General features: G+C 37.3%; 1 protein-coding gene across 3 annotated transcripts in view; it reads right to left on the bottom strand.

Moving 5' to 3' along the window:
• Nucleotides 1-10,851, bottom strand: part of ERO1B (endoplasmic reticulum oxidoreductase 1 beta) — a 65,312-nt gene extending 54,461 nt beyond the window's left edge. For 2 of the 3 annotated variants that reach the window (XM_074222957.1, XM_074222958.1), the window contains exons 1-2: nt 10,628-10,791; nt 5,009-5,128 (exon numbers count right to left, since the gene is read on the bottom strand). In XM_074222957.1, the coding sequence (XP_074079058.1) occupies nt 5,009-5,128; nt 10,628-10,708 (201 nt within the window). In that variant the 5' untranslated portion in view covers nt 10,709-10,791. Of the gene's footprint in view, nt 1-5,008; nt 5,129-10,627 lie in introns of all 3 variants that reach the window. The other variant, XM_074222959.1, reaches the window with a different exon arrangement.
• Nucleotides 10,852-21,369: the final 10,518 nt, after the last annotated feature.

Here is a 21,369-nt window from a genome sequence, read left to right as displayed (position 1 = left end):
CTCAGACACTTAATATAATTACCTAGCTGTGTGGCCTTGGGCAAGCCACTTAACCCCATTTGCCTTACCAAAAAACCTAAAAAAAAAAAAAAAGATGAGCCAGTTATTTCTCTTTCTTGCACATAAATACACATACCACACACACACATGTCAGGCAACCTAGACGAAGGACTTCAACATACTGTATAGACTCACATTAAATTTATGAAGTACATTCAACAGATATCTAATCACCTATTTGGATTAAACATTGTGCTATACACTGGTAATACAAATCCAAAGAGCAAACAATCACTACTCACAATAAGCTTATGTTCTAATAAAAGAAATAAAAAATACATAAATATATGATATAGTATAATTAAATACAAGGAGGGAAGACACAGATAATTGAGAAGATCAGAAAGGGTTCTTGTAAAAGATGGTAATGGAGATGCATCTTAATAAAGGAACACTATGAGAAAAGGATAAAAAGAGAGTAGACTCTAGGCATGGAGAGAAGAATTGTAAATGATGAACTGAGAGTAAGGTGGTTGGCTGAATCTTAAGAGTATGGAAGGGGAGTAAAGTCCACTAGAGTTGGAAAGACAGATTGGGATCAAGCGGTGTTGGAGGAGCATTCTGAAAGCAACAGGAAGTGACTTCAGTTAGCGGGAGGATTTCAAGATCAAATCTGTGCTTATGGAAAATTATTTTGGCAGTAGTGTGTGGGATAGACTGGATTGGTGAAAATTGGAATGTTGAAATAAAAACTACATGGTATATAGGGAAATGCTTTTTTGGGTATTTAAATTCAGAATAAAAAAATAAAATAAAAATAGGAACTGGCAAGGACATCATAAAAAAACAAAATTGAATAGATCTTGCATACAGGTAGTAACTTATTATTAAAGTAGCAGTCATTTCAGAATCAACTGTGTAATGTATAATTATATTACCAACTAGTTAAAGGTGAAAGCAAAAACTATATTAGAAGAAAAACTAAAGATGAAAGAACAATGCATGTGAGTACAGCAGTTCCAATGCAATCTAAACAAACTGCTTTCCCCAAAAAAAGAAATGAAAAGTAAAAACATCAACTATTCTTAGTTCCTAGTGAATGAAAAATGTCTAAAATTCAACACATAAAGGCAACCAAAAGAAGCCAGAAACTGCCTCATACCTCTTAGGTGCTTGTAGAAAGTGATATGATAACCAAAGACAACACTGATTAGAGTACAAGTTCATCTCCAAAACATTACAAAGGGAAATGAGAAAACTATAAATAGTATGTTTCCAGAAAAGTACTCAAGGTTAAAAGAAGCTGTAAAGATGTTACAAAATCTAAATTAGATCACTCCCAAATCCTTTGTAAATGAAAACAAAGACAGACAACAAATGGTAAATAGGTCAGCCAGCATGTCTTTACAGAGATCCATAAAAAATAAGACCATATACCATCACAATAATATTATATAAAATGGGTTACTATAACTTAAGAATATTTAGTTGGGAAGAATGTCTAAAGAATGTCTAAATCTAATATATATTATATATGTATATATATAATATATAATATATATATGATATATGATATATATATTATATATATGTACATAACTAAAGAATATATCCTGTATGTGACAAATTGAGAGGGATCCTTTTCAGACTATCTCTAAAGGAAGAAAATTTCAAAAGAATAATAAAGATGATGTTTTTATTCTTCCTTCCTACCCTTCCCAAAATGTTTGAGAAAACAATAACCATTCATTTATATGCCTTATAACCTTAAACATTTTATATTAGTTTATACATACGTTGACGGTCCTTGATTAAAAATATAAGAAATAAACAGTCAGGTTTCCCCATACTATTTTTTCCAGAAGACCAAATTTTTACTTTTACATAACTAGAAGGTATAAGAAATTCAATTAGAAAACTTTTAATAAGTGCCTAATATGTAACAAAGATAGAAAACAATCAGTACTTCAAGAAGCCACCATTCTTGAGAGAAACAACACATTCCTAAAAAAATTCAACATAAAATATTCAAGACATTCCAAAAGCCTTAATGTATTTATATAAGTTTTAATAGCTTAAATCCTATATGCCAAATCATTTCTCAGGAGGACAACAAAGGTCTAATAGGAAGATGAGTTCATTAACAATAGAACAGAATTCCATAAGGCACAACATAAAAAGATGGAGAGAGTGGGATAAAAATAGATAATGTTTGTCCTTCATTTTCGAAGAAGACCCCAATATCAGGGAGATGATGTCATAACAAGCACATGACTGGATTTGAGTGAGGACTGGGGGGGGGGGGGGGGGGGGGGGGGGGCTGTGCTAAGTCAACAGTCTCTTTTTCTCAACCAGAGTCATCTGGGTCCAGTGGCCAGATATGAACCAGAAGGACTGGAGATGAACCCTGGATATGAGGTAATCATCAGGATTAAGTGACTTGCCCAAAATTACACAGCTAGTAAAAGTCAAGTGTCAGAGGTTGAATCCAACTCCCATTCTCCTGACCCCAAGGTCAGTAATCTATCCACTATGCTACCGAGCTTCCCTTAAGGATAAAGATAAATAAAGCTATTATGAATGGGTAAATGGGGGTGAGGAGTGGTAGCCAGAGAGTGGAGGGCTTCAACCCAGGCCTCCTAATCACAGATTCTGAGTTGAGGCCTGGTCATGCCCATCACATCAACAAAGTTAATATTGATTTGTCAGTCAATAAACATTTATTTAGGGCCTATTATGTACCAGACACTATGCAAAGTATCAGCAGTACAAAAAGACAAAGATAGTCCCTGCCCCCAAAGTGTTCATAATCCAAAGGGGAGACAAAAAGGCAAAGAGATATGTAGCAATAAGCTAAATATAGGAAAAATAGGAAATAACAAAGGAAAAGCACTGGAAATAAGCAGGATTGGGAAAGGGTTCCTATAGAAAAATGGAATTTTAGTTGGGCCTAGAAGGATCCCAGGGAAGCAAGCAGGTAAAAATGAGGAGGGAAAGCATTCCAGGGATAATCAGAGAGACAGAATGTCTGGTTTGCTGAATAGTCAGGAGGCCAGGGTCACCTCACTGAAGAATGTATTATGAGGAAGAAGGTTTAAGAAGACTGGAAAAATAGGGAAGGCTAAGTTATGAAGGGCTTTGAACACTAAAAAGAGATTTTTGTATTTGAGCCTGAAGATACTATAACTTATTGGGTAGAAGGGTAGCATGGTTTGACCTGCATTTTAGGAAGATCACTTTGGTGGTTGAATGGAAATTAGATTTGGGCAAGAGAGACTAGAGGTAGGCAGACCCATCATCAGCCTACTATAACAGTCCAAGCAAGAGGTTATGAGGGCTAGTACCAAATAGCAGTGACTATCAACAACTATAAATGATACAGAAAAAAGTCAAAATAAAAGATCCTGCTAACTTTTGCAAAGCACTTGATTGGGTAAGGCAAATGTGGTCTTGAAAACTCTACTCAAACAAGATGTCTCAACACATTAGAATTATACAAAAACCCTTTGACAGATGTGATTATGATCATTTGTTCAATTGAGTCATTGATTACTGACATCAAACAAATAAACAAGACATACTCAACCTAAGGTCTTTTGTCTAGAGCTAAAAAAACTTCACATTATTTTCATCAAGCTTCAATTACAAAAAATTACAATAATATGATTGAGACTGGCCTAGCCATTCATATTTAAAAAAACAAAGTGGATAAAATAACAACCCAAACTATCACATTAGTTTTATATGCATGTGTGCATATACATGAATAGTATGTACGTATGTTTGGATCAAGAACTAAGGAGAATTTTGAGCTCGATCTTATTTTAGAATTTCACAGTATTTTCAAAAATTCTATATTACTCATTACCAAAGGATTTTTAAGTGTCATTCTACAGGTGCAAAACAGTTAGCAATCCAATCTCAGAAGACTCAAATCTACAATTTATTCAAAAGGCAATAAAAAGACAGATAGTAGGTAGAATTGGTTATGTGGCAAATTATCAACAACGATTTCTCTGAGAGTAGTAGTATAAAAAACATAGAGGAAATATATGACCAGATGAGTAGGTAAGTCAGTCATAGAGTGGAGACAAACACAACAGAAAAACAAGTGCAACACCAGTATCTGTTTGACTCTATGACCCTGGAGCAAGGAGGGCATGGCTGGCATGAAGTCAATATAAGAAAACAAATTTATCTTGCAGCTGCATCCTTTTATGACATGTTCTAAAAATGAATTCCCAACTTTGCAAGAGTTACCATGAACCTCATCTCCTTTCCACCTTACCTCCCCACCCAGTCCTGATTTTAATTTTTTAATCTGTACCAAAAAGGAAATTTCTCAATGTCTGAAGGCCTTCAAATGTCCTATTAGTTGGACCTTAGGAGTTCAGTATCAAACCCAAGATATTAAAAGAAACAAAAGAATAACACAGCATAAAAGAACCTGGAAGGAGGGGTTTAGATCCATGTGACTTTTCTAACAAGATCGTAAATTCAGTGTCAAAATGTCTGTATCATAATATAATAATATATTCATAATGCTAGCACCAAGTCATCAAAGAAAAGTTAAATTACATTCAGTAAATTGTCTCAGAAGGTATGAAGTACTTATAAGTATATGTTTGAAAGAATTCTATCAAAATGCTAAAATGTAAAGTCTAGGACTAAAAGGTTAAACCCTTGACTATCCAGAGGGAAAACTGTTCTGGATTTTCTAATAACACCTCTATGATAGAGTTATCCTTTCCTACTGTCCTAATTTTCTAGAGAGGAAAATTAAGATATAAAGGAATTTCATAATAAATCACAAATAGAACCTGAATTTTGAATTTTCAGTCCATTGCTTTTATATGATTACACAAGTATAAACAGAATTAATGTGGCGCAAGGCTTGAATACCCACTGTCATTCATGTTCAGAATATATTCAAAGGATGAAAGATTTAAATTTCTGTGAATCTGGCTGTTTGTATGGTCCATACGTGAGTTTTTCAAAGTCATCTTACCTTATAATAACGAAAGTAGTCCCGTTCTAGCAATTTCTGTATTTTAGGAAAGACCTTATAGGTGTTGAAGCTATCAATGCTTTCTATATCACACAAGCAATCATCTAGGACTCCAGAGAGCTAAAAAATAAAAAAAAAAATCAAAATAAATATTCAATGTAAGTTGTTATTCAAATAAAATAAACAAATTTGAAGTATAGTTTCAGGAAATGAAAAACAGTTAATTTGTTAATTTTTATTTGAAGTTCAAGATTTGAACAGTTACAAAAATTAAAACAACTCTTTTGGTTCTGCTATATTCATTTGCTATTAAATACACTAAAGAACTAGGATAACTTAGGGCCTATTGGGCAAGAACAATCTTTAGGTGCCTCTTGAGAGAAACTTGGTAGGAATAATCATGAAATGATCATTTAATGATTACCCCCACCCCAAACCCATTTTCTCCAATACTTCTGACAAGAATGGTAAAGGAGTGGCAGCTAGGTAGCACAGTGGATAGAGCACCAGTCCTGGAGTCAGGAGTACCTGAGTTCACATCTGGCCTCAGACACAATAATTACCTAGCTGTGTGGCTGCGGGCAAGTCACTTAAAACCCCACTGCCTTGCAAAAAAAAACAAAAAAAAAAACCTTAAGAAAAAAAAGAATGGTAAAGGAAAACTATCTTTGAAAAGTCACATAATAAGGGGCGGCTGGCTAGGTGGCACAGTGGATAGAGCACTGGCCCTGGAGTCAGGAGTACCTGGGTTCAAAAATCCGGCCTCAGACACTTAAAAATTACCTAGCCGTGTGGCCTTGGGCAAGCCATTTAACCCCACTGCCTTGCAAAAACCTTAAAAAAAAAGTCATATAATGAATAAGTGATGGAGGACCATTGCTGAGGTATTATTTGTAGGGGGGGGTTGGTGTTTGCAAGGCAGTGGGGTTAAGTGACTTGTCCAAAGTCACACAGCTAGGTACTTTTTTTTTTTTTTTTAGTTTTTGCAAGGCAATGGGGTTAAGTGGCTTGCCCAAGGCCACACGGCTAGGTAATTATTAAGTGTCTGAGGCCGGATTTGAACTCAGGTACTCCTGACTCCAGGGCCAGGGCGCTCTATCCACTGTGCCACCTAGCTGCCCCATTGCTGAGGTATTATTAATAGTGATATGGACAAATACATTTTGTTTCAAAATAAACTGCAGGTCAACTTTAATCTATCTTTCAAGTAGCTAGTTACTTTAACAAATTGGATACCAAGGGTCAAAATAATTACAATCCCTTGGATAATGAAACATCAAATATTTGCTTATTTCACTAAATATTTGCTAAACATTTACTGAAGAAAGTCTTCATCATTATTTTTATAAATTCTTGCCAATATTTCCATGCCAGCTTAATTTACAATGATGCTAGAGCTACAAATGTTTAATGAGCACATAGAATGATGGTCTTGTGTTTTAACCTTTTTTTCTCCCCAAATACATACTACATATTAATAATAGTATATTTACAAGTAACTTTCCTATATGTTTTATGCTCTAACGTTATTTAATTGAATGTTTTTAATAGTACTTTGAAAGACAATTGGTGAAGAAAAAACAAACTGCCAATGACTTAGAAATACTCTCAGGGCTTCTTTAAGGTACCTTCCAGTTCCAAAATTCTAATTTTATCAATGATTAGTATATAACATTTATTTATTCATTTGTTCACATACATATTATATATGTATGCTAGGCAATGAGTAAAATACAAAGATAAATTTAAGATTAAGGACCTGATAACCAAATTGAGAGATAAAAATCCATGTAAAAATTACTAATACAAAAATGAAAATAATCATATAAAAGAGTTAGGGGAAAGAGGTTAGTTAAGAAAGGCTTTTCAGAGAGGGTGTCATCTGAACTAGACCTCAAAAGATAAATACAAGTTTACCAGGTTGGGATAAGTGGCATAACAAAGTAGCAAGAAGGCTGGCCAGTGGCATAACAAAGTAGCAAGAAGGCTGGCCAGAGGCAGAAAGGCTCTAGGCTCAAGTCCAACCTCTGACTCATACTGGTTCTGGGCAAGTCCCTTAAAATCTCTCAACGCCCTAGACAGAAGGTTTGTAGATCTGCAATGGCAAAGTTTCCTTGATTTACTCATAAAAGGGATTCTGTACACAAATTAAATTATGTCAAAGAACCACCCCAACCAAAAAAAGAGGTAGAGTAAAGATGGGGATGCAGGAAAGTAAAAGACATAAATTAGTTTAACTGGAGTTCTGTTACCATCTATGTCTATCTCAAAATTACAGGGTTCTCTATCCTGATTGATGTCTCCTACCAAAGCCTATCCTCAATAAAGCCCTGGTTGCTGCCCTTTGCTACAGAAAAACATTTTTCACTAGCCTACAACTAGAATTGAAGCTAGTCTCTTGCTATTTATTCATTCCCCAGTTAATAAAATACAATGATACCAGTTTGCTAATCCTCAGTTTTCAAATCCATCTCCCAACTCAAGTTCTGAACTAAAATTCAAAGTTCAAATAGGATATCAGTATTATTTTAGTCACATATAGACTTTAAAAAAGCTTTATATTTTGCTTTAAGAACCTAATAATCAACATTCATTTATTTTTTTCTATAGAAAAAAAGTATCTGAGTCTTAATAATAAAGAATATTTTTACAAACTTCTGAAAAACAATCTTTTCTAAGTTTAGGACTCTGTAAGCTATAATGTTTGGATATCAAAATTCAATATAGGTTACTGAAATTGACAAAGTTTCAATCCAGGAAATGACTATTTCACAAAGCAAAGTTCTAGGTCACATATATCGAACTTATTTTCCTTCACAATCTGTCTAAAGGTTAACAGCTTGTTCCTGAAAATGAAGTCAGGTATTCCAAAAGGCAGCTTACAGAAGGTGATAAACTGCATTTTTGTCAGGTTAACTTACACTGGTGAATTTTTTCTTGTACCATAACTAAGCCTAGCAGGCTTAACAGCTATGTGATTTGCACAGAAGAATAGTGAAGACAGGAAGATCAGGCTTCATATTCATTCTAGCTACGTGACCCTAAATAAGTCATTTAACCTCTGGCTGCTTCAGAGGTAAAAATGGGGATTAAAAACAGAACCTACTTCACAGGATTGTTTTGAGGCTTTCAAAAAAGGTAATACTTGGAAAGTGCTTCCGGTGTAGTTCTATCCAGCACAACATAGTAAGCACTATATAAATGCTACCATCACCACCATCATCATTATTTACTAAAGAAGAGACTTGGGTAAGGTTCTAATATCCCTAGAGTATTAAAACTAAAGTTAAAAATCTAACTATTTAATGCTCGGCCAGTGGACCCACTTCCCCCCCCTATCCTCAACTCTAGGAGTTCCCAGGGGGATAAATCCTTCCCCTTAATTAGTCCTGTCTCAGATTTTTTTTTTAACTACTGTATGTGGGGCGGCTAGGTGGTGCAGTGGATAGAGCACCGGCCCTGGAGTCAGGAGTACCTGGGTTCAAATCCGGTCTCAGACACTTAATAATTACCTAGTTGTGTGGCCTTGGGCAAGCCACTTAACCCATTGCCTCACACAAAAAAAGTACTGTATGCTATTCCTTTAAAGGATTCCATAAGATAAAGAAGTTAAAGAGCTCTTTGGGGAAAGTTTGTTTATTCGTAAATATTCTTAATATTATTCTTAATTTATTTAGTATTATTTATATTATATCATATATAATACATATTATTTAATATTCTTAAATTATTTAAAGAAGTACAGATTCTATTGCTTTTCTTTAGTCTTCCTAGTAAAATGGAAAGCTTAAGTGTTTCTTTATATGCATATTATATGCAAATATATACAAGTACAAGTGAAAGATTTTCAGTTGCAATTCTGTCAATGCAAGAACTCAAAGATGTATAACCTGATTGCATCCCAATCTGACAGAATTAAACATTCAAATTTCTACTTTACAAAAAGATTACCAGCTGTATTCAGTGTAGCTTCAGTACAGACTGCTGTGTTCTGCTTCAAAACACTTTTGAATTTCATTTATAATCAAATGAAACAAAATAGAAAAGAGAATAAATTTTGCCTTTTGTATTGGATTCCAAGAAATAATTCATGGCTCACTGCAAATAACATTTTAAAAAACATAATTTCTCTCATTATTTAAACTGTTATTCTATTAACCAAATGCAAAAATAAAGGAGGAAACTGAACTAAATAATTTTCATATTCTGGGCCTCAATATTTAGGTATATTTCCTTGCTGTTTAAAGACACTGTTTACATTTTTAAAAATTTTTATTAGTGAGATCTCTTGTTGACCTAACAGTTCAGATAAAACACAATACTGAATAAATTTCATTTTTTTAATAAAAATCAGGGATAGGTGACAAATCATAAACTAAAGCTTCTGGACTGATGCTTGTCGAAGTCCAAAATAAGCAATACATACATGTATATACTATTTTCTTAAAAAAAGAATAACAGAAAACAATCCTAAACACATTATGTTCCCCTTGAAGAAAAAAAATCCTATTAATAAACTTGAAAATAAAATTGTCAAATATAAAATATTTCATAATACAAATCATAATTTCACAATAAAAAAGGTGATTTTCATCATGCAAATCATAATTGCACAAAAAAGGTGATTTTCATCATACAAATTGTAATTTCACAATAAAAAAGGTGATTTTCATCATACAAATCATAATTTCACAATAAAAAAGGTGATTTTCATCATACAAATCATAATTTCACAATAAAAAAGGTGATATTATTGGCCAAAGAAAAGCTTACCTTTTCTAATAATAAATATTATCTAATTAATAAAATGTTACAACTGAGAGACCAAGCAAAAGTTTTGCACCAATTTCAGACCTATTTAAAAAAAAAAAAAGCTTGGAAGGGTGGCTAGGTGGCGCAGTGGACAGAGCACTAGCCTTGGAGTCGGGAGTTCTTGAGTTCAAATCCGACCTCAGATACTTACTTACCTAGCCGTGCGGCCTTGGGCAAGCCACTGAACCCCACTGCCTGGAAAAATCTTAGGGGGGGAAACAAGCCTGCGGTCAGGAAAGACAACAGACTGCATAAGGACAACGTCGATATGTGATATAAATAAAAGTAGGGTCTTGTAGAGTCTGGCCACCGTCAGCAGATCCGCTACGAGCCTCAGGAATAGCGCCCATCGCCGCCGCGCAGGGGTGTGCCATCTGCGGGTGGCAAGGTGCTGTAATCGCTACCCCGCATCTCCCCCTCATTACCGGGCCACCTGGGGCGCCTTGTTTACTTTTTTGGCTCTTAGCCGCTTCCCCACTTCAGCAGCAGGTGCAGAAATAAATACTAAGTGGAAATTGCGGGAAATAAAAACAAAGGCAGGGGCAGCCCCCTCGGTGCCCACCCAACCACAGCTGGCTTCGGGAGCCAGGGGTCGGCCAGCCCGAGGGCCCCACGCATGGGGAAGATCGGGAGTTTCCACCGGAATGCCCCCCCGCGGCTGGGCAGGGGTGCCCGTGCCCGCGTGGGCGCCCCCACGGGCGGGCTGGGGGGCAGGAGGCCGCCTCCCCCCGGAGGGCCACGTGCCCCGGGGCTGCCCGCGGGGGTCGCGGCCCGGGCCGGGCAGCCCCTCCCCTCCCCCTCCGGTACCTGGGCCTCGGCGGCGGTCCTCAGGCAGCTGAGGGTCAGCCAGAGGCGCAGGGCGGCCGCGGCCCTCGCCCGGCCGCTCATCCTGCCCGCGCCTCCTTCCGGCCTCCGCGGCGGCCCGAGCGGACGGACGAGCCGGACGGGAGCCCCGCGACACCTGCCCGGCTGCCGGAGGCGACTCCCGCAGCCGCCCAGTGGCGGCCGAGCCCAGCCCCGCGGCCCTCTCCCTGCTCGCCTCCCCCGCCCCTCCGGCGCGGGGCCCCGCCCCCGCCCCCGGCCTCCGCGCGGCCTGCGCGGAGCATTGTGGGACTCGTAGTTCCCGCCCGCCGCGAGGACTCCGGCTGCTGGAGCCGGAAGGACTCGCCCAAGGAGCCCGGGAACTACCCAGGGGGCGGAGCTCTGCGGCGGCGCGAGCGCGGGGCCCCTCCGCGGCCTATCAGGGAGGACCACGCGAGCCTCCAAAACAAGAGGCGGCGGCCGCGGGAGGCTTACTCCGAGTTACGTGAGGATCGTGAGGATGCGACCTACCCTTCGGGGGCACCCCGCCCGCCGGAACGGTGATTAATTCTCTCGTGAAAATGGGGTTCAGAGAGAAGCTGCTCGGTGACCTCTGAACCACTTGTTTATGAATTTGGCCATGATTTTTTTGTCTTGTTTCCCCCCAAAAAAATACTATACCAAGTCCCTCGTTCCTACTGTCTCATTAAAGCCCCCTTAGACAGCCCCCCACCCAGCGCCCCCGTGTTTCTTGGTGCTTTTGGGGAAATGGAAAACTAAAAATATCAATACCCGAGCATTTAAAAAAAAAGAGTCCAGAGTTTCCTCTGAGATACCTGGCATTGAAGCAGGGGTCCCCCGGCCTGGTCCCCTTGAACTGTGAGCTCCTTGACTCCTAAGGGCTAAGCAGGCCTCCTGATTGACGGGGGATGCTGCATAAAGGCACTTGGAAGTTGTGAAGCGTGTCTGGGATGCAATGTTGCTGCTCGGTTTTACAGATGAAGAAACTGAGGCAGGCAGAGTGCAGCGACTGGGCCAGGGTCACCCAGCCCCAGCTGGATTTGAGGCTAGATTTGAACTCGGGAAGATGAGTCCCCCAGATGCCAAACACAGCCATCATCTAGCTGTCCTTTGGGATGGAAGGTTTTTGTGTGAGCAGGATGACTTTAGAAAAAAACTGGAAATATTGATGTGATCTGATGCAAAGTGAAGTGACTGCTGTAGGAGAACACTGGACACAGTAACAACGATATTGTAAAGGTGATCACCTGGGAAACAGTTATTCAGATTAAGACAATTCCAAAGGACCCATGGTGGAAAATGCTATTCAGCTCTAATGTCCTTTTTTTTTTTTGTAAGGCAATGGGGTTAAGTGCCTTGCCCAAGGCCACACAGCTAGGTAATTATTAAGTGTCTGAAGGGGATTTGAACTCAGGTCCTCCTGACTCCAGGGCCGGTGCTCTATCCACCTAGCCGCCCCTCTAATGAACTCTTGATTACAAATTTAAGCATACTTTTTTCATTTTATTTTTCTGTGTGTGTGTGTGTATGTGGGTTGCAACATGGCTAATGTGGAAATTTTTAAAAATGCTGTTGACTAACCAATGACTATAGAAGATTGTTTTATTTTTTTAAAATACTTTCTAATTTCTCTGGAAATATTAGGAAGCAATATTTTTCCACTTTAAAACCCTCAGTGGAAAGTGAACAAAACAAAAATTAAGGCCTTTCTTTGAAATGGATATGTTAAGAATTCGAGAGTTGGCAAAGTGATGGCTCATAAATTGGTTATCACCAACTTATCCCTTATCTAGATAGGATCAGAGCCTCCCCATCTAGGATGATTGACTTGTGATCCACCTAAAAATTTCCACTTTTGAAATTTAAGACATCAATTTCAGGAAAGAACTCTTCCAGTCTTAAATGGGAAAGTTCCAGAAGGTAACTGAGTGGTGATTCTTCTGAAATCATTACTGTATTTGAATAAATTATGCTCTTTTTACCTGTTCAAGCTTAACTATTTCTTAAAATTGTCTTGGTATAGAGTCTTGTCAAAAGACAAAATTGAGACACATAGAACTTATAAATTTTCATTATAAGCATTTCCACCTCAGAGATCTGCAAATCTAAATTTATTGTATTTGTTGTTGGTTGTAGTTTGAAGAAATAATACAGATTAAATGTAAAACTATGTCTTATGTATTTTGCTTCCAGAAAGCCTGTTGTTAAACATTACCAGCAGACCACAAGGATGATGCCAACTTGGATCAATCAGCTACCATCTGTATGATTATGATAGCTACAATCTGAACGATTCTAGGTTCATATATGTATCTACTGTATTCATATATGCTTTAGAATCTATTCTAGATAGTGTCAGCACTTGTAGCAACTTTAATCTTATTTATTTTCTTGAAGGACTACAAATCTCTTCCTCCAGTTTCATTTGCTTTCTTTTTTTTTCTTTTTTCTTGATTTCCCCTTGTTCCAAATTTCTAAAGCACAAAAAAATGGAAACCATTCTATTTGGGGATTTTTTTTCTTATAACAATAAATTTAATGATGTGGTTTTGTCCTACTCCTCACCCCAGATCCAGGGGTGGAGAGTAGGACAAAACCTAAATTCATGTTGAGTCTAAATCATTCTAATAGCTAAAGGAGTTTTGAGCCAATTTAAAACCCCAGAGATTTGTCAACTAAGTAAATGTACACCATATTTACTTAACCTCTCTGAGTCAGTTTCCTCATCTTTAAAATGGAGCTAATACTACTTGCAATATCTCTATCACAAGGTTATTATAAAGATCCAGTGGGATAACGTGAAACTGCTTTATAAACTTTGAGGTGCTATATAATCAACTATTATTTTGTTATTGTGTTATTGTCAGCTATTAATAGCTTATAAATATTTTATTACCCCAATTACATGTAAAAATAATTTTAACACTCATTTTTTAAGTTTTGAATTTCAAATTCTATTCCTTCCTCCCTTCTCCCCTCCTTGAGATGATAAAGAATCTTATATAGATTATACATAAGCAATCCTGTACAATATTTCCATATTAGTCAATTTGTGCAAGAAGATAAACAAAAGAGAAAGAGAAGGAGCAGCTAGATGGCGCGGTGGACAGAGCACTGTCCCTGGAGTCAGGAGGACCTGAGTTCAAATGTAAACTCAGACACTTAAGTGTGGCCTTGAGCAACCCGCTTAACCCCATTGCCTTGTAAAAAAAAAAACAACTTAAAAAATTTAAAGAGAGAGAGAGAGGAGGAAAGAGGAAGGAAAGAAAAATAACATGCTTCAATCTGTATTCAGAGAACATCAGTTCTTTCTCTGGAGGTGGATAACATTTTTCATTATGAGTTCTTTGGGGTTGTCTTGAATCATTTTATTGCTGAGGATAGCTAAGCAATTAATTATTTTTCATTGTACAATATTTCTGTTAACACTGTGTACAGTGTTTTCCTGCTTCTGCTCACTTTACTTTGTATCAGTTCATGTAAGTATTGCTAATTTTTTAGATACTATTTAGATACTATTCTATCACAATCACATACCACATATAGCACCACTTGTCCAGCCATGTCCTAGTTGATGGGCAACTCTTTAATTTCCAATTCTTAGCTACCACAAAAAAATCTGCTATAAATATGTTTGTACAAATAGGGTCTTCCTCCCTTCTTTTTTTTTTTTTAAATCTCTTTGGGATACAAGCCTAGCAGTAGTATTGCTGTATCCAAAGGTTTGGATAGTTTGCCCTCTGGACATAGTTCAAATTGCTTTCCAGATCAATTGGTTCTCTATTTTACTTATCCTCAGACACTTGGTTTCATCAGTCTTGAGAAAATCTCACCACCTATTAGGGATCAGCAACTCATCCATAACTTGGAAATATAGAGAATTTCCTGTATCACCAACACTTTGTGAGACCTACCCAAGGTCACAGAATTTACCATTATAACATAAGCTCCCTGAGTTCAGAAACTAACTTTTGTCTTGGTATCCCTAGTGCTTTGCCTAGTGGTTGGCACATAGAAAGTGATTAATAGATATTTTCCATTCAGTCATTTATTCATCCACTAAGATAATTCTGTCTATTCCTGATTACACACTACTAATTACATTTTTCTAGTAAGTTCCCAGTTCCTGCCTGCTGCCAGTTCACATGGAGGCTTGATGAGTTTGTTTCAGAAAAGAATGATGGAAGAGGCCTTTCCCTCCCTTCCAAGAGCATAAGCAGATATCCTCTAATTATTTCCTGTCAGCTTACTGTGTAGTGATGAAAAACCTTGGCTACCGAGTCGGAATTGAACAGACAAGTTTTCATTCTCTTTCCTAGTGGCAAGCGAAGCAAGAATTAATGTTAGCTTCTGAGTAGGTCTGGCTCACTGGCAACTGCATGTTACAGTGGCTTTCCTCTGGGTCTGAAGTTTGCAAAACCCAACTTTGAATTCATTCTTAGACACTTCATAATTATGTGACCCTGGGTAAGTCTTTTAATCTCTGCCTCAGTTTCCTCAAGTAAAATGGAATAATAATAGAATCTACTCTCCAGGGTCATTGTCAAGATCAAATGAGATAATATTTGTAAAGCATTTAGTATTATGCTTTGTACATTAATGGAGGCTTAATATTTGTTCTTGTTATTCCAAATTGCACATGATTGTAGTGAAATTCCACTACATTTGCAAAGGTGGGATTCCAGAATTGTCAGACTTGTCATAGCAAACAGGGTAGTGTGTGAAAATACAGATCTATACTCACAACTGTAGCTCCTGAACCCACACCAATGTGCTTCCCATTTTACAAATCAAGCATAATGACACCTTTAACTTTTGACCATGAAACAGTCAATTAAACAAGAAGAGCAAAAATAACCATCATATAGCTTCTTTTAAATGGGAGGCAAAGCAAGTATAATTAAAACTAAACATTCTATACATATACCTTAAGTCATATTTTCCCTCAAATGCACAGAATATTCCATGGGAGGAGGTGGTACATAAGTGGGCAAAAATTTACAGAAACCTAGCAGTGAGGTAAATGAGTAAGGAAACCCTTATGTCCAGGGATAACACTATTCTGGACTGCAGATGTGGGAAGTCTGTGGTCTTTTTAGGGAATACTCTACATGATGTGCTTCCTCAGGGATAAGACTGATTTTTCTGAGCTTCTTTGCTCTCTTGCTGGATGAAGATACTTCTCTACTTCTCTTGCTCTTTTGGATGAATCAATTTCTCTAATACCCTCAAACCTTTGTAGAGTGTTGTTTGTTTAACTAGTTAATAGTCCCAAGACTGGGATTCTGCAGAGTTTCCCAGCCCTGCTCCTATAGTTGGACACTAAAATAACATTATGCCCTTTCAATGAAAAGCATTATCTGAATCTCCAAAAACTTCCTATCTGCCCTCTATGTACTCTGAGGAGAGTTTTTCTTCTCTAGACCTAGAGAGCAGTAAAGGGAAAATAGGTAAGTATATGAAGAGTTGCCACTTTTTCCTGAAGCTGAATGTCTGTGTCCTTCCTCAGCAAGTTCTTCACCTCCAGTCTGCTCTTTCTTTTTCTTACAACCATATAAGCTTCCTTTGTCAAATTCAGATTCCATTTGTAGTCAGCTGGTTTCAAGTTCAACCAGACCCTAAATTTCATAGATTTTTGTGTTCTGTGTTTTGTTTTCTTGGTCTTGGCTTCTGGAAACATGTTCTCTGATTGGCATTATATGATTAGTTTTTTGACTTTTCTCCTGCACTGATTTTTTTTCACTATTGACTCCTGTCTTCCAATTTGGTTTCTAATATTTCAAATCAGTGTCTCCTCTTGACTGATGATCAATCTTTAACTTAGATTTTTATTGTTCAGTCATTTCAGTTGTGTCCAACTCTCTGAACCTATTTGGAAACCCCCAAATTCAAACTTATGGAATATAGAAATGGAAAAATGAATAAGAAATCATGACAGAAATAGCTTTTATATAATTTTTCTATAGTCCCCAAATAGTTTAATTTAAATGTTACTAGCAATAATCTTGAAATCCTGAAAAAAATGTCACTTGCACTATTGTCATCTCTACAATTAGGGCCTTTCCCTTTTAGGAATTGTTCTCTCTCAAGCCTTCGAAGAACTTTCATCTGAAGGGCTTTGCTTTTCTCTCATTTCAGAAAAATCTGTGTTTTCCCTCAAGCTATTTTTCTGTATTACAAATAAATGCCCTTTTCCTGTCCTTTCACTTAATTAATATCCACATTAGAAAAAAGGCACAATGGATAGAGGACCGGCCCTGGAGTCAAGAGGGCCTGAGTTCAAATTCAGACTCGGACATTTAATAATTAACCAGCTTTGTGACCTTAGCCAGGTCACCTAACCCCTGCCTTGCAAAAACCAAAAAAAAAAGAAAAAGAAAAAAGGCAGCACTTCATATATTTGAATAATGCAGTAATCCATATCCATGGTTAGTTCATTTTTAAAAATTGAATATGAATTCAAAATAAAATTATCACTAAAGTTAATTCCTGGGAATTTTGCCTTCCCCTACTGTAAGTTATAATTACAGATTTCTATTGCATGATGTAATCGCTAGCAGCAAGCACTATGGTATAGAATATTTACAAATTATATTGTGAACCTAAATTATTTAGGATTAGAAAATAATTCTTAAAAGGGTTTGCATACCAGAAGGAATAATATAGGCATTTGATTCTTTTTGGTCTTTGATTATTAGTCTTAGAACTTTACTGTACCACATTTGTTGTTCTATCAGAAGTTATTTTCTCTTTTTTTAAAAAAAATTATATTGCAATTCAACCATAAATTACCTGTTTTTATCTTCAACTCAAGCAGGGCAATATTATGCTTAATACTTAAGACAATTTCTATCGTCAATAGGGCTCACATATTTAAAAAAAAATACAATAGATAACTACCTACATAAAATAGTGTGATTTGGAGGAACCAGAAAGACTCTTTGCTCCCAAATAGCAACAGCCTTCCATGGTGTCAAAAATTCTCACATTAGTCATTTTGTTTTAAGAACTCATTAGCTCCCCCTGAAAAACTTTTGCTGCATCTCAGATTTGCCTATTTTCAGTCACTGGAACTGCTTTTCTTCCATTTTACCTCAAAACCTAGAAGCTCTTTGATTCCTCCCCTTTCCTTATCATAGCAGATGAGTCTCTAATTCCTATGGAATCTTCATTCCAAATGCCTGTACTTGTAAACATGTCTTCGAACTTTTGAAAATAGAGCAAACCTGTTTGGAATATCACATTACAGTAGCTATGAGTCAAGTGATGTCTGAATGCAGAGGTGAAAGATTCCTGAGAGTGAATTGCTCTTGATGGTGAATGGCAGGTAGCAAATTTCTCTTCTATCTTACCCTGTTGACCAGAAAATAACTTGATCAGCACTTTAAAAGATCAGAAGAGCTAGTGTTTCCATTGGAACAGTTCCAGATAGCAGCATCTGCACTAGAAGTTTAAAAGACACTCCAAGAAAGACAAATGAAACACGTCAAGGAAAGGTAGCATAGAGGCTCTGTAAATTCACTGACCATTGGAGTGCTACAAGTAAAGAGAACTTTATAAAAACTTTTTCCATTAAAAAAGACTCACAGTAGCTAAGAACTAGGAGTTTATCCTCTCCAAGTTTGAACCTACTCTCTCTGAGAAGCTTGTATATGCTAGGGAAGAATATGTCCCCAGTTTTGAGAGATGCTACTATAACAACTGGTCTTGCTATGCTTAGTAAATTCCACTTCTAAAATTTAACTGTCTTTGGGAAGTAGTTTAGCAGGGCTAATGAACTACAATACTAGAAATCCTAGTGCCCATTATTAGCCTTACTCTTTGAACCCTAAAGGTAATGGCAATCAGTAATCTTCTGGGTAATCAGCCTTTCAATTAGAGTGCAGTTTTAGGGAAGTGAGCTCAGAGGGACTTCCTCCTATTCTTCTGAAGACTAACTAGTCATAGGCCTAATTAGCTGCAGCTACTGGAAGTTCGTTTCCTGGAGCTGCTGAGGAATAGAAAAATGTATGTTCTTATATCACCAAGTTTTTCCAGGTGCCAAACTGGCTTAATAGTTTTTCCTCTCTTCCTCATTACTACCTCCAATATTCTGCAAAATTTTCTGGTATCAAGGATCCAGAAACCATGTTCACTCTTCTCCCTTTCTACCCAGTAGGCACAACTTAGGTCTGAGATTCACCCCAACCCACACATGTGACCAAGGAAATATCTAAAATAAATAGAAGAGAAGAAAAGAGGTTGGTAATGGAATAAATTAGATAACAATCTTACTGTAATTGAACATAACTTGAGGCAGCTTGTGTTTGTCACTGGGCTTGGCAGGAATCTACAAATTGCTAATCAAAGTGATTTATTTATTTATCACAGGTGAGGATTATTGGAGAAATTGTGAATCCAACCCCAGACTCTTGCCACTAGTTGTGTGACCTTAGACAAGTCACTTAAACCCTGACTGCCTTGCATTCAGGGCCATCTCCAGTCATCCTGATCTATATCTGACCACGGGACTTAAATGGCTCTGGAGGAGAAAGTGAGACTGGTGACTTAGCATAGGCTCCCCCTCACTCAAATCCAATTCATGTGCTTGTCATGGCATCAGCTCCCTGATGTCATGCTTTTCTTCTATAATGAAGGACAAACAACATCATCATCATAAGGAAAACTGAGTCTGCAAATTGTGGTGCTAGAGAAGACTTTGGAGAGTCCCTTGGACAGCAAGGAGATCTAATCAATAAAGAAATTAATTCAAGATATTGAAATATTCAAGTATTTCAGGACAAATACTGAAGATGAAACTTAAGTCCCTTGGCCACATAAGGAAAAGAGGGAACTCATTGGAAAAGACCCTGATGTTGGGAAAGATTGAAGGCAAAAGGAGAAGGGGATGACAGAAGTTGAAGTGAATAGCTAGAGTTATAAAAGCAGTGAATATGACCTGGACAAACTTTGAGAGACAGTGAAGGATAAAAAGGGCCTGATGGCCCAATGTATATTGGTTCAGTGGGTCACAAAAAGTTGGACCCAATTGAAAGATTGAAAAGTACCAAATAATAGTTTCTTTAGGGATTTTTCAAGGATTGGTCATAATATGATTGATAGAAAGGTATTTAATCAGAATTATCAAGCTCGTGGATTGATTCTTGGAAATTCTTCTAGCTTAATAACACAAAAATCCAACACAATGACTTCTTTATATTGATAATAGCCAAGAAGGAAAGCATGGCACAGTAAACAGAGAACTCTGGACTCAGAAGCTCAGAACCTTTACTGTAATCTCACTTTTGAGATATATTGTCTGTCTGGCCATGGGCAGGTCACTCAACATTTCACTGCTTCAAGATGTAAAAGCTACCTTTTGGTATTTTAGTGACCAACCTGGGCTTGATATTATCATTAATAATTGAAGCTCAACAACCTCATCTTCACATCTTCAAACCCATAGGCAACTAGATAGATACAAGTCATGTTTGATGCATTGGTAAACTATGAGTCAAGTGATATCCAGAATCCAGAGATGAAAGATTCCTGAGAATGAATTGCTCTTGATGGTGAATGACAGGTGGCAAATTTCTCTTCTTACCCTTTAATGATATCACAAGTTCAAACTGGCAGAAAAAAAAACACTCAAAAAGTCCTTTAAATAGACAAGACATACAAATATGCTTAAAAGGAAATTAGAAATATATTACCAATATTATTACTATTAAAAGTATTAAATTTAATATTTAATTAATAATCTCACTAGCCCAGCTGGAAGAGAGAGCAGAAATACCTGGAATGATTAGTTCTGTACCAACTACTTTTATTATACTACTTTAAAAAGCTATTTTCTAAAAGTTATTTAACTTTTAGATGTGATCAACAACTGATAATCTTGGGGTATTAAGAGAAGTACACTAGTATGGACTTAAACTAATAGTTTTAGAGAAAAGACGTTCCAGCACTCAGAGAAAGCCTTAGAAACCTGAGTTGATTATCTAGTCTTTCTAGTTCTGGGAACTGTGTCATCTGTGAAAGGAGTAGCAGGGATAAGGATGCCGAGGGCTTACATGGGTTTGTTGTTGTTCTGTCGTGTCCAACTCTTTGTGACTCCATTTGACATTTTCTTGGCAAAAATACTAGAGTAGTTTGCCATTTCCTTATTTTACAGATGAGGAACTGAGGAAAACAAGGTTAAATGACTTGCTAGTGTCTGAGGTCAGATTTGAACTTGAAAATGTATTTTCCTGCAGCCCCTAACTACCCCCATAAGTCTATGCCTGTGTCAAAGCTTTGACTACTTCCAGTCAGATCATATGCTGCCATCCCAATTTCTGCTCAATCTGCTCAATCTTGTTCTCTTGAGGGCTGGAGGCAATCATGCTTTATACATTTCAAGTACCAGCAGATCTGAAGGTCAGTGAAGCTATATGTATTTTCCAAATGAAAATTTTAAAATCAAAATAATAGTGTGCTTGTTCACAGGAGACGGCTGTCTCCTTGAACTAGTCAGTTACAAGAGTAATCTATATTGTTTTGGCTGGAACTAAGGAGATGAATGGTATATTATTATTATATATATCTCTCCCTCCGCCCCACCACATTTCAAATAGCTAAAGGTAACTTGGTACTAGCTGTTAATTATAATGACACAGATAGCTCTTAACCTACCCCCTGAAGATCTGGTTGAAAAATAATTATTCCCACTATATCAAACTTGATTAGTATATATCTAGTTACCTATG

This window comes from Macrotis lagotis, chromosome 2 (genome assembly GCF_037893015.1).
Source record: "Macrotis lagotis isolate mMagLag1 chromosome 2, bilby.v1.9.chrom.fasta, whole genome shotgun sequence".
Lineage (NCBI taxonomy): Eukaryota > Metazoa > Chordata > Mammalia > Peramelemorphia > Peramelidae > Macrotis > Macrotis lagotis.
Note: the sequence above shows the minus strand (reverse complement) of the source record. Positions and strands in the feature narration are given on the sequence as shown.